This window comes from Erpetoichthys calabaricus, chromosome 1, assembly GCF_900747795.2.
Source record: "Erpetoichthys calabaricus chromosome 1, fErpCal1.3, whole genome shotgun sequence".
Lineage (NCBI taxonomy): Eukaryota > Metazoa > Chordata > Cladistia > Polypteriformes > Polypteridae > Erpetoichthys > Erpetoichthys calabaricus.
In genome coordinates this window covers 52,587,778-52,601,961 of record NC_041394.2, presented here as the reverse complement: position 1 = coordinate 52,601,961, position 14,184 = coordinate 52,587,778, and the positions used below count along the sequence as shown (strand labels likewise).

At 38.3% G+C, this 14,184-nt stretch overlaps 1 protein-coding gene across 3 annotated transcripts in view; it reads right to left on the bottom strand.

Annotated features, from left to right (window-relative positions):
* The window catches only part of LOC114650026 (fibroblast growth factor receptor 1-like), a 107,761-nt gene that overhangs the window by 18,334 nt on the left and 75,243 nt on the right, over window positions 1-14,184 (bottom strand). For 2 of the 3 annotated variants that reach the window (XM_051928295.1, XM_051928302.1), the window contains 5 exons: window positions 13,098-13,221; window positions 12,382-12,572; window positions 10,964-11,114; window positions 5,126-5,322; window positions 383-528 (listed from right to left, as the gene is read on the bottom strand). In XM_051928295.1, the coding sequence (XP_051784255.1) occupies window positions 383-528; window positions 5,126-5,322; window positions 10,964-11,114; window positions 12,382-12,572; window positions 13,098-13,221 (809 nt within the window). Of the gene's footprint in view, window positions 1-382; window positions 529-5,125; window positions 5,323-9,246; window positions 9,392-10,963; window positions 11,115-12,381; window positions 12,573-13,097; window positions 13,222-14,184 lie in introns of all 3 variants that reach the window. The other variant, XM_028799460.2, reaches the window with a different exon arrangement.

Here is a 14,184-nt window from a genome sequence, read left to right as displayed (position 1 = left end):
TGCACCAATCACCAGCCCCGTACATTCAGTTTGAACCAACAAACGATAAGTGTAGAGAATTCCAAATAATCAAATAACCTTTTGCTCAAGACATAAGGACCGAGACTTAACCTAAAACTTGTGGATATGGGACCTTTTCACAGTCATGCTGGCAAGAAGAAATGAGGGACAACAAATGTGCATCAAAACTCCACTAGAAATATCATTGCTTTGAATATAAAAATGTACAGGCTCCTGATCACCACAAGAAAATCATTGTAAGTTACTCTTTGAGACTTCATTTGGTCTTTAAATTTGAAACCTTTCACTGCAATCAGTACTCACAGTGTATCCCTATCACCCAACAACACATCTTAAATCCATGTGGCAGACTTGCATTTACCTGTCACGTGGAAATTCCCAACGTGGATCTTCTGGTAGTTCATACTCAGACACTCCTGGAAGCATGGGAGTGCCACTGGAGGACAGGCGAGATGGTCTGACAAGCATGACGCCAGAGTGCAGAGATGAGCTGGATTCAACAGACACCTAAAAGTACACCAATACAAAGGCAGATAAAGAAAACAGCCCACACGAAAAGAAGGGGAGGGGGGGGGGAGGGGGGAGAGAAAGAAAAGAACTGCATTTCTGGGGTTCTAAAAACTCAGTGGGGCTAGGCTTCACCTACTGCCAATGGAAGAGTCAAGCAAAGAAAGTGAGTGTAATCTGTGACATGTGCAATAGTGTTGCATCTTGGGAAAAAAAAATGCACATATCGTCTTTGTACCCAATAAATGTACATCTGTCTTCAACTGAACACATTTTCAATATTGGGGAATTTCAAGCTGTGCAGTGACAGGGAGTGAATAATAAAATATGCAGCATAAATTGACTGATTGTATTGTACACAGGTGCACATATGTTGGATTTGAATTAATGTGCGAGAGGTGAAACACATAAGGACATGGTGTATTATGTTGTAAGAGTGGGGAATCATTGAGTACTCTAGCAGGGTAGCACAGGACAACACAGAACAGTCAAAATTTCATTCATGGCTAGTGAAATTTCATTTAGTGAATGCTTATAGCAGCAAATAAAAAGGTTTTCCTGGATGTTAAAATATTATTACTTTTATGTTTTGCCTTGTGATGATGTGCCAGATGCATTTTAAGAGCCTGTGAAAATGTTCTCTGCTAAACTACAGGTTTACAAATTAAAGTATCTCCAGCTCAATTGCTGCCTGCAACAGGTATTAGCAAAATATGGTTGCTGTATTTAGACTTCTTCCAAGAGAATCCAAATAATATGATGCTATAAAATTGCTAGCTTTTCGTTTATCTGGTTCTGCATACTGTGCTTGTCTTCACATTGAAGATTGTTTCACTGCATTTCTTTTATATTATTTTTTTTACAAAAAAACACTCTCAAGCAAATAAAACAGTCTTGTCAGAAGTAAAATCAAAATTCATAAGAGGATTTTATACCACAACTAAAATTTATATAAAAAAAGTTGAAATTTAGTAGGATGGTATGTCGAGGACAGTACATATCCACTAAGGACATTTCAATATCAATATTTAGGGGTAAACAACCCTGCACAAAAGAAAAACTAAATACTCCAAAATGTCAAAAATCCCTTGATGAATTTGATTGAAATTTGGGGACACTGTAGTGAAAACAAAATTAGCCGTCATGTGTTTTTCTAGTTCTTGATATTTGTTGTTAATATTGCTCTAGTGAGGGGGACCATCCTAATGCACGGCAATCCCCATTTTGCCACAGCACTGACAGCTATCACATGGAGAAATGGGTCATACCAGTTTATGCAAATTAAGGCCCCTGAAAAAGCAAAGTGAGAGGAGTAAAGATTGGCAAAGATCAAAGTAGACGCATTTAGAAAGTGCTTTCCAGGCACTGTAGCTGTGGGCGTAGTTAATTTTGTGTAGCTGATTCAGTAGGAAATGTATTTAGTATATCCTAGAATCCCTTTGACCTTATCTGCAAATTCGTGCAAATCCTGAAATAGGGACTACAATTCCCATCATCCAATGTGCTGCTTCAGACAATTTCATCTGCATTCACAAAGTTTAAATATGAGAATCGACAAACATGGCATGTCAAAGGTAGCAACTGCTACACCCTCTACCCATCCAGTCCCTTTTGATGATTTTATTGTCTCAGTGGATTACAGCTCTTATCTTAGAGAATTGTTTCTCAGCCTTTGTTGCCTGGGGATCCTGTCTTACCTTTTCCAGTTTCTTGACAACCCCACATCATTTGAAGAGAGGAGGAGGTTTTAATTTATTATTCAAATATTGCTCAAAAGTTAAACTGACATTATTAATGAATAACATTATAGTTGCTACAAATCATTTAGAGTGCCTTATGATACACAAAGTTTTTGGTTTCGCTATTAGGAGCAAGAACATATAAATTCTTTCCTGATCTAATCTGGAACAGGCGACATATAGCCAGACATGTGAAAGGCACGGTTCTTTGAGGTAAACTCCAGTAACTTTAAGTGACTATGCTTTACTTATGGACATTACAATTGCAAGACGTACTGGAAATTGAAGTTGTTTGAATTCGAAAGGGAGTTAATTGGAAATTAGAGGTATACATAGAATGAAAACCTCTTCTCACTTTCAGATTCTGGTTAGAACAGTAGCCTCGATTACGTGTGGATGACATGACCGTTTTGCCACATTTCTCACAACCTTGATATATTATTTTTTTACGAATTAAATTAGAATTTACTGTTTCAGGGTTTTCCTTAATTTTTCAAATCATGTTCATGCATTTATTTATTTATTTATTTTTATTAATCACTGAAATTGTAGCTTTTGGATATTTACTCCTCCTCTCATATGGTGACTTCATTGTGATGGATATTGGGTCAGACAAACTTTCTTGCTCATTTATTAGATAGAATACAAAAAGTACTTGGTACTTATGATACATCCGATCAACCAATGGCACTATAAACGGAGGCCTGTTGACTTAAACACAGCTGCATATGGTACAGGCAGATCTGCAAATTTCATATGACCAGTGTCGTATAGTAAGAAAGACAGGAAATTTAAACATTCGGAGCAGGCTTTCAATGCTTTTAGACTCTGAGTGAATGGAGCTCAACTATCTGTGCTGTGTTTAAAGCATCCCCTGCCAAACCAAAATATGCATCAGAAAAACAAAATTTGCTATCTGCAAGAATTAAGCAATGAAAAATAAATTGCATTAAACATGTGTGAAAACATTTGTCCATATGAGCTTAGTTGCTAAAGGCTTTGTGCAGCTTACTTAATATTTTATTGACCCAGCTGTGGAATGAAGAAGATTTGATATCTGTATAATATTGCTTCTAAATTTAATGCACACTAGTGAGTAGGGGTAGACAGGCGGTGTCTGGGGTTACTGTGACTGTGTATTTTCTCCTGGCAGTTTTTTTTTTCTTTGCATCTGTCACCCTGTCCTTTTGTCAGAAATCTTTTGCCATACCAACGGGTATAACATATCAACATGTTAAGCAATCCAGGTCTTCAGGAAGCTGCCACCAGCAGTATGGAAAAAGTCAGGCAAAAGTTGCAAAAGACATCTCCACAACAAAGAGAATGAAAATGGGTAGTAGGTGACATCCTGCAAGTCACTATGGAAATGCACAACTACCAAGGATTGACAACTGATGGAGAGATCAATTCAGAAACACAACAAGTGTGGTCAGGGCAGGTCAGAGAGAGGTTTCAAGACATCAAGTCAGCATGCAGTTACTACATGGAGAAACAGAGGTCAGTTTGCCTGTTCCAGGGCATTCCTCTCTAAATTAAGTGCTAGAGCAGAAAGTGGATCATATTGCTGCTGTTATGGAAAGCTGCATTGGAGATCCAACCCTTTAAGAGCAAATGAAGGTCATGTGCAAGGAAGCTAGGAGCTGTTAGGAAGATTTCTATATTAATGAACAAAAAATAAATTCTAACTTGTTTATTTAAAAATAGGGCTTAGAGATGCCAAAGCCTACCCTGTATCACAGCACATCCATCGTGCACCTTGTGGTCAGACGGTTACCAGACGGTGACCAGAGGCTACTATAGTAACTCTCTAAAGACTGACTGATCTGCCAGTAAATAAATACAAATAAACTCACTGATGTCAGTACAGCAGACAGCATGGAAAAATAGTTTCCCCATCTATTGTAAGGTCAGGTTGCGCTACCCTCCGTAGGGATCACTAGAGAGGATATCAATTAGAACTCAGCTTTACACTTCCCACTAACAGATAGCTGTGAATAACTCTTTTGGCACTGAGCCGAACAAGAATGAGCTTTTTGCAGTGCTGCAGCACATTTTAGATATCTAGCACTCTACTTCCTTTTGCTGTGCTTCAGTTCCTCTTATTCAGCAGTTGGTGGGTACCTGCACTTGAACAGTATGTCTGCTACCTAAAACATCCATTAACTTGTCACATTAAGTCTTTTCAGGAATTAGAAATCTAAACTCTTTCTAAAATTACGGCCGTGATGTGAAACTGTCCCTATTTAACCTGGACCTACACTTTCTCTAAGTGCTAGATTGTGTGCAAAACGCTTTTTATGCTTTGGCCTTGTCACACACTTTGAAGACGCCTGTCTTAGCGAGTTTTGTTGTGCGTACCCAGCACACTGGGAAGCAAAGTTGGGTACTCTCACTTACGGAAAGAACATAAACTTCCAATCGAGATAAGTAATGCAGTCTACTGCCTCTGTGTACTTTGTAGATGGCCAAATCTCATTAGCTCTTTTACATGTAACAGTCTCTTGTTGGAGCTGCATTCCCTGGCCAGAGCTTTATGAATGTAGTGATGGACGAGAATGGTGATCTCTTGCATATTACAGCCTAAATGTTGCCAAACTGACATCATGTGGTTTCTCAAATCCTCCTGAATGGTTAATTTAAACCTATCAATCAATAGCTTAATTACTTGTGCCTCATATCTTCACACTGGCCAACCACCTAAAATTTGTATGCAGGCTCAAAAACAAATAAACAGAAATTAGACTTCATATGATGAAGGCTGCTCAAACAGCTGCTACATAAAACAAGAACCATTGAGCTGTGAAGGAAAACCCATTACGAGAAAATGTCTGTCAAACCCCGTATCTACTTTCTGTTACCTGTCTCCGTAGTGGGATGCTCTTAGCAAGTTTGTGAACAGCTAGTTGGCTATTAAAGTCACTCTTCTTGGATGTGCTCTTCATCCTGAAGATGATGGCAATGACCACCATGCAGGAGATGAGGAAGGCTCCAACGCAGTAGATCAGCACCTCAAAGTAGAACTGGTTGGAGATAGGCGAGGGAGGGTCTTGCACCTCTGGGGTGAGGGTGGGAGGATATATCAGTTAGCAGACCATCTAATACAACCCAGTACATTCATGCATGCGCACACACACACAGCCTTGATGCATCACAATATGAAATGGTCTAACATTATATAAGTATTTAAAATAATAAAAATAAAAAAACCTTTGGCAGTCATTTATAAAACAGAATTCCACAAACATTTTTTATTTTTACATTTAAGTATGGAAATGTATACTGTGAAGTATGTGTAAATCACAATAAAGTAAAACCAACTTTACTGCACACATTTGCACAGTATATACACTGTGGGCATCAAGTCTACACACGCTTATTGAACATTTTCAGATTTTGCTGATGTAAAAAAAATAAATGTAAGACAAATATCAGGCCTTTTCACCTTTAAAAAGTACTTGCCTATTGATGGCTTTAAAATTCTAACAGATGGATCCTTTAACAAAAATAAAATTATTACATGAACAAAAGGCTGACATTTCTATAATGATGTGCAGACTTTTGATATTCACAGTGTGCATACATTTGTGCCACACAGATGTAGAGAGACGCTACAGCCACATGATGCATGTGCATAATGTAGCGCTTCCTTAAATCAATGCTACATTGAACATTTTTCATTTTTCCCCCCACCATATTTAACTTGGGTGATCACAGCCAGCTCCCATTCCTTACCAACAGATGAGAGTCTCTAAAATGCTTAAGTTCAACATAAGCTTTCACCTCAGGGTTTGCAATTTGCAAAACCAGTCTCCTTTAATTCACCTAACCATTCCTCCATCTATTCATTGCCTAAGCCCACTTAATGTATATTAATAAGTACGAGCAGTTATTCAACTACTGTGCTTTTATTGTTGGGTCTGTCTTATTACTTTAAAGCTTTTCTTTCACTGTAAAAGATCAATACATGTGCCAGTCAAAGCCCTTAATATATGTTGGACATTTCTCCATGGCCAGACGGATATTTTCCCAACATTGGTCCTATGCATTTCACTCACTTCAGTTCATTTAATGTGAAGCATCAATGAAAGTGCATTCAAAACGAGGCCCTTTTATTCATAGGGAGACCTTGCCAAAGGTGTGAAAAACACGTAGCCCAGGAATCCACTTTTGTGCAGTTTCCCTGGAGGTTCTACAGTCATCCATCCGTGCTGAATCATAAAGAGGTTAAGACAACAAGGGTGGGGGTTCAAAACAAAAAAAATGAAAAAAGCGTTTTAACCTAATGAATAACTAATGACTATACTGGAAACATTTCTTTGCAAAAGTGCTTTAAAGGAGTGTAAAAGGATGTGCCTTAAATTGTAACCTGCAGGCAAAGACCAATTTCCAAGTACAGTTCTTTGAAGTAGGGCAGAGAATGCTAGATATGTCAGGAAAGGATTAAATATAAAATTCTCAAACCCACTTAATTCAACTCGAGGGTTGAGAGTAATCTGAAAAAAACTAGGAAAACTCACAAATTCTGAAATCACTATTTATTAAAATTAATAGTGTGATTTAGAACCTTTTTTGGTGAAATGAAATAGGTCATATGTTTAAAGATCACGTGGGACGGACTCTATAATGCGTCCAACTGCAGGGGAGGATCTCAAGGCTTTATGGTGGCCATTTTTAAAATACCTAAAACTATGTTAGTTTAGCAATGACCAGGCTGGTTGAAAGCTTATGTGAACTCAAATGCTCTCAAAAGACAACATTTGAAATCCTGGCCTCATGCTCAGAAATGAGGAGGCTGGCAGTAACACAAAGTAGCAAAGAAGGCTACTAATTCATTTTTTTCCCCAAATTTTAATCCCACCAGAACTCCCACCCACCTACTTTCCGTCTAGGCCGCCTGCCCTTTGAAGAAATTCCAGTAGCTTTTTAAGTAATGCTATGCAGAGGACAAAAATGAAAAGCTACCACCAAAAACAAACCAAAACGGCCCCCAACCCCTTATATTTGATCTTACCCATTTTTTTTTATCCCCAATTCCATTTCACTTGTAACACTCACTTCCCCGTCACCCTCATATAAATGACAAATCTTCCGTAATTGCATGAAACAACTGAAAAATTTGTTTCTGGGATACAGTCTATATAGGATACATATTAAGATCTGTGCAATACAGAGTTGGGATTGGAATAATGGTATTTTTCTATCAGAGTAGAAAATTTAAAAAGGTATACTTGTCCAACACTACCTCACATTTAAAAGGTTTGTTAGTGCCAGATGTTTTTTTTTGAACATACTGGACTGGCATCAAAAGTGGAGTAGCTTTTAAGCTTCTGGTCTAAACAACCTTGACAAACTGTGCAAAAACAATTATTCAGGGGGGGCGGAAATCAAGCACCACTGGAATTATCCCCAAAAGGTAGAATGAGGCACCTAAACGGACTCGCAGCCTTCCTCCTTTGCACAAGTTGGGCAGAGAGAAGGTTAAGTCAAGGGGAAATAATGAGTCCACCCACAACCAACACCCAATTAATTCAGAAGAAAACAAAAAGAAACAGAGTGACCCCTGGGAGGTGATCTTATTGTGACAGACTGATAATTGTGGAAGTTTGACCCTTTACCTAGAAAAGGAAACTTCCTTTAGAAAGATTAACCAATTATCAGCGTCAGCCCCATTAGATCAGTCAAGCATCCTTCAGACAGCAAGTCAGGAAGCTGTAACTGGGCATGCTCCAGAAATGAGATGCCATAAAAGAAAGAGAAGGAGGGAGAGGGAATTGAAATGGAGGGGAGCAACCATATGCTGCTAGCCTAAAGTTAAATCCATTAGGAAGGAATCATTTAGCTATTTTTATTGTTAAACTAGTTATAAACATTCAGTGAGGAGTATAGGTGTTTTATTTTATCAGGATGGTACAGTGGGATACTATTTGAGTGGTATTCTCCTAGGATTAGTTTGAGTTTTATGATTTTCTCCACTTAGAATGAAAATCTGTCATTCAGCCACTTAAAACAAATTAAAGAATGGGTAAGCAGACACTGCTTATAAAACTATGTCAAAGTCTTCAAATATCACTTACTGTACAAAGTATTCAGTTTATATTTGTGCAGGTAGGATCTTAATTCACATGAGGGTAAAGTTTGCCCCCAGATTGGGAAATAAAATAAACGTTCACATAAAGAGTACCCTCTCTAAACAATTCAAAAGCTGAGTGTCACAAATTGACCAACAGTTTCATGTTTTTTTTTAGAACAGAAGTAAAAGTTATGCCTTGAAAAATGTGAATTAAGCCGTTTCGGACATAAAATGGTTTACTTAACTTTTTGGTGCATCAAAAAGTGGTACAAAAATTGACGCATTCTCACGGACAATTTTAGTTATTCAGTACTTCACCTGAAAATTAAGAAGCCAACGGTACAAGAATTCTAACGCAAAGCTACTCAAGCCTAGTCTAGCTGGAAATGAGAACTCTTTGCATTCAGAATGTTACGTTTGCACACAAAAATATATTTCAGTCAACAACTGCAAAATTTCCTAGTGACCCGTAAAATGACAATGCATTCAAATTTTTTGTTAAAACGTATATTGATCTTATCCCTTTAAAGTAGCATTTTCACACTGAGCTGATCACGTCTAAAGCCGCATACCTCAACATGAAAAAAGTTCCTCAGTCTTGTTAATTTTATTTAATAATACTTTTCCAGTACAAAGGTGCTTTTCGGTATTCTAATATCACCTTTGCTTACAGTGCTCGAATGTTGGATTTTTAAAAATAATTATTAACAACGGTATTGGGGACAGAAAAAAAATTTTGTTCTAAAATTCATATTTCTATGGTTATTAATTAGATATATTACTTTTGACTTAACTCCATAAAAAGCGCTATGATGGTCAATATTGAGGAAATGGGATCAGGAAGGGGAATGGGATGGGGAGAAGAGAAAAAAAGAGACAGAGAGAGAGAGAAAGTAAACCCATGTATACCTTTAAGAACTGTCAACCATGCAGAATGATGAGACACCCCGATAGAATTCCCTGCCAAGCACGTATACTCCCCAGCATCCTCAAAAGACACATTCCTTAAATGGAGGACTTCCATTTCCTTGTCCGTCGTGTTAACCCCGGCAGTCTAGAAGAGAAAATGGAAGCAAACCGACAAAAAAAAAAAAGTAGGAAAGCAAGCACCTTTAGAAAAGGCGCAAAGGACACCAGAAGAGGAGGGGTGAGCAAAAGGGCAGGAAGGGGTCAGTAGGGGTATATCTGCTGTTAAAGCAGTCATTCTGGTTGATTCTTTGTGGCTCACATTTTAACCCCTACTTTGCCATTCCGTTACCCTAAGCCAGAAATTGGAGACAACCTTCATACACCCCTCAGTCTTCTTAAACCCTGTTAGTCCGGGGGAGGAAAGGGTTAAATTGAACAGCTGGTACTGACCCATCACCAAATTCTGTAGCCTAGTTTCCTTTAATTCCATCTCTGCATGCACGAGATGGGAGACATGGAAAAAAATCTGCCCACATAGAGCACACTGACCACAGTTTGGAAGACACACAGATAAATAGAGTTTGACAGGCTAGTATGAAAGCAGCATGCCATGTTTTAATCCCTAGGTTTCAGGGCAGTATTTCAAAAATTAAAATAAAAATGGTGTCAGTAAAAGTAATGAATGTTAAGACCCTGTTTAAATGCAAGAACTGAACATGGTTAGGGGTATCGCTAAGTAGATGTTAAGAAAATCACATTTAGCAAGAAGTAGTTCTCATGAACTAATGCTCTAACATCAGTGGGGTTCAAACATCTGAATGAGGAATTTGATCACAATCAGTTCATCTGTTAAAGACACACATCACTCTGAAAATGGTCAAATTGGTGTCTGAGGCGTCTAGAATTCTAAATCAACCTATGACCTAATAACAATGGACCGGCCTTTTAGAACCACAGTACACATCAGGACATACTGGACATCCCAAAATGCTTCACAGCACCATTTGTGAAATGGATGAATTACATGGAATTGTTAATATCAAAATCCTTTCATGTTTTATGATTTTTCTTAACTATTTTCAATTCAATAACCCTGTAAATTCCTTTTTTTAATAAAGGTCCTGGTTTGGTTTCTCAAGCAATTGTCTTGGATTTTAACATTTATAAATGATTAAGGTTAAGTTTACATTATCGGCATTTCATGATTTTCTTTGGTTAATGTAGGTTGCATCTTGAACTAAGTTGATTACCTTGGAACTTTGCAATAATTTCTTTTTATGTTTTATTTCAAATGGATTGATGCCTAAAATTAGATTTGACATGCAGGATGGAAAAAAAACAAATACATCAGAATGTAACAAAAATTAGCTGGTAAAGGTTAAAAAAAAAAAAAAAGTATACAGAAAACAGAAAATGATGAGGAGTTAAGATTTGATTATCAAAAGAAACAATGAAGTGCAGAAAGAAAACAACTAATGTGAGAGAGGGAGAGAGTTAAAACAACAAGTTCAAAACTGTGATCTCATCACCAATGTGGCGATTTTCCATGGGTGTTAAACACCATTCAAAGGAAAGCGGGGAAACCCAAAAAAAAAAAAAAAAATGCAAGTGGGAGGAAGGAGAGAAGCCATTTTGACATTTACGGCCCACTAAGCCAAGGACCAGATTGCTGGATTATGTAGATGTTGGGTTGTACACTTTGTTTCAGAGAAATTACCTCTTGCCTCTGGTCTGGTGACCGTGAGCCACGCAGACTGATTGGCCTCTCCTATATAATTGGAAACTTTACAAATATACTCTCCACTTTCCTCCTCCGTCACATTGTACAGGGTCAGCACCTCCGCGTCTGAGCTATTTATCCCAGAATGCTAGGGAAAACAAATCAATGAGAGACAACAACTGTGAAATAACTTAGCAGTGAAGGGTCAGAGCTCTGTAGGATGGCATCTATAAGCTAGTGTCCGCTCACTGACTGGTCAGACACATATTCATCAGATCACCTTCTTTAGTTTCCTGGCTATAAGATGGGTGATTTCTATAAAACATTAGAATTAATCTATTCAGCTAACATTGCTGATTATTTTTTCTGTTACAAGGATAGAAATGCTAATGGGCTTAATTATCAGATTCAAGGGATGCCACCATAAGGTGGTTGCGCTCTCTGCCAAATCAAATTGAGCTTCCTCTTATTGAGCCATTCGCTCAACTGGGAAAAATCAAATGCTTAAACATAAAATCAAGTTATAGCAAGCCAAATCAACAAACAGACAGCACTGTCTCTGTCTCTTCCAATTTAACAAACCAGCAGTGTCCCACTATGCAGTAATCAGGATAATGCAGGCTGCTACAGTGATTAGGACAGTGGACTATAAGCCACATGCTTGCTGGTTTAGTCTATCCTTTGACTTGCAGTGTGATCATAAGCAAATCACTTAAGTAATCTGTGTTTCAATTATGAGAACATACTGTATATGGAAACAATTTATAATTATAAAAAATATACAGTATCATAAAATATTTATACACACATTTTTTAAGCTGTGCCGGGGAAAGCCATCTGTCAAATATGAAGTATCACAGTGATACTGTATTGTGGCAAACTTCATATTTTATAATTTGTTTCAACCAGCCTCATATTTAGGGAAGCATTTTAAAAGGGGTTAAAGTAAGTATAAAGAACTAAAGGCCATCATATGCCGAAAAATCATATAAGTGAATCAATCCCAGTTCTTGCACCATTTTTTTTAGCAACATGAAGCTAGACCATTGCAGGGTAGATGGGTGACACTCCAAAAGAGTTCACATTAATCTTCACTTTTCGGCCTTATACTGTTATCTCCATCAATCTTGGCACAGATGCTATAAATCCAAGCATAAGTTGTGCTTTTTGTAAAATAAGCCTCTTTTATTATAAGTAAACTTGGACACTGGGACAGTAGAAGGGAAAAGAAGAATTAACTGTTTGGGGAACCGGATCATTTAAGGGAAAGCCAATAGCTCTGTTTTTCAGGGGTAGACTAATTTACAGCAATTATAAGTGTACATATTAAACTCCAACAAGGTTTGTCTGGCCTCCATTGTTTGAAATCACAAATTTCAAAAGAATTATAGGACTCACATAGAATTAACATTTACCTTGAGAACCTGAACGAATGGATGTCCGTCTGGTCCCAAGCGGCTGCCATTGACCTCTATGTGCTTCAGCCATTGAATGTGGGGCTGTGGGTCACTGTAGACTTTGCAGAAAAACTCGACATCGCTGCCCAAGACGGCAGTGCGGTTGGCAGGAAGGCCAGCCTGCAAGATGGGTCTGTGGGGGGAACGCTCTGGAACACAAACGGAGGAAGGTAGCAGAGTTGGAGCATGAGAACATTGAAAGTAACCCAAGACAAGTGAAATGGGTGATGAGCAGAATTTAGACCTATAAAACGGCTTAATAACCAAGACCTTCTCCATCCAAGCCAAAAAGTCACAGTTTATGTGTTTGTTTTCCAAAGTACTACAATTACCCTTAGATAACCACTGTTTTCTCATCTCAACCAGCCACTTCAGTAATTGCTACTGCTCCATATTATCATCACTTTAATAAACCTCCAAACATTTGAATAGCAGGTCCTAGCTTATCCCAGCAATTTTCAGGCAGAGTGCAAGCAGCAAAGAACACGTTGTGGTGCCCATTCAATTTGCATGCAGTCTGGAAGAATGCTTTTAGTCTATGCCTTTCTTCATTAGAAGCTCCAGAAAAATGTTCATGCATCAGTAGGCACTCTCTCTTCTCCACTGGGCCCTTGTAGCATAGACGAGTGCTACAAGTTAAATTAGATTGAGAATGAATTGTGAAGCTTACTCACCGACAACATCAAGCTGGTATGTGTGATTGATGTTTCCATATTTATTCTCTACCACACACGTGTAGTTGCCCCGATCTGAAGGGACCACAGATTCCATGATAATACTCCATGTCTGGTAGCGCACCTGTTGGGAACAAATATTTTGATGAAATAAACTGTCAAGACAAGCAGAACGTTGCATATCTAAGTGTCAGGCAGAAAGTAATGATTAGCATAACAAGGGATGACTTGGAAAAGACTAAAAGCCCGCTTTTCCTGGATAAGTTTTTCCATGACCAGTTTCAAAATTCAGGTTCTGTGCTCCTGCGGTGGGTTGGCACCCTGCCCGGGATAGGTTCCTGCCTTGTGCCCTGTGTTGGCTGGAATTGGCTCCAGCAGACCCCCGTGACCCTGTGTTCGGATTCAGCGGGTTGGAAAATGGATGGATGGATGGATGGATGGTTCTGTGCTCTCCAGTGGGCAGAAAGCAAAGGAACTTCTTGTTTTTTTCCTGCATTTTGTTTTCTAAAATTTGTAAGTTTTAATATCCATGGAGGTTTTTCACTTGCAATGCTTACTGGTAACAGGCTCACATACAACATGACCCAAAAAATGAAGCAAATATATGCCATCTGTACAAAAAAGAATTTTAATGTAAATATAAATATAAAACAGTAGATGCTTGTAGAGTTGTCCTGTGACCCTGAACTTTATAAACTGGTCAGGAAATGAAAAACATTTGGACGGACCTCTATAGACCTGCACGTTGCAATCCGAGTAGGAATTCAAAGCTCCCATTCCTTTTTCAGCATCGTGTTGAACGCTGTATTAAAAAGAGACTCATCTCTCCATCTTTTTTTATGTCCTCTTACAAATTTCTGACACCACAAGTTCAATGATTACAAATCCCATTTGACTGGTCAGATTGCTGCATTTTCAGAGCATACACAAATCTACTTCTGAACTAATCTTCACAGTGGTATAAAAAGAGGCAATAACGAAAGCCTGTGTGTGTTTTGGCTTTTTTATTATAACAACAACAAGCACAATTCCTGCAACTGCACACTGCAGTTCTTCTAACTCAAACATGAAGCATTTCCAGGCATGA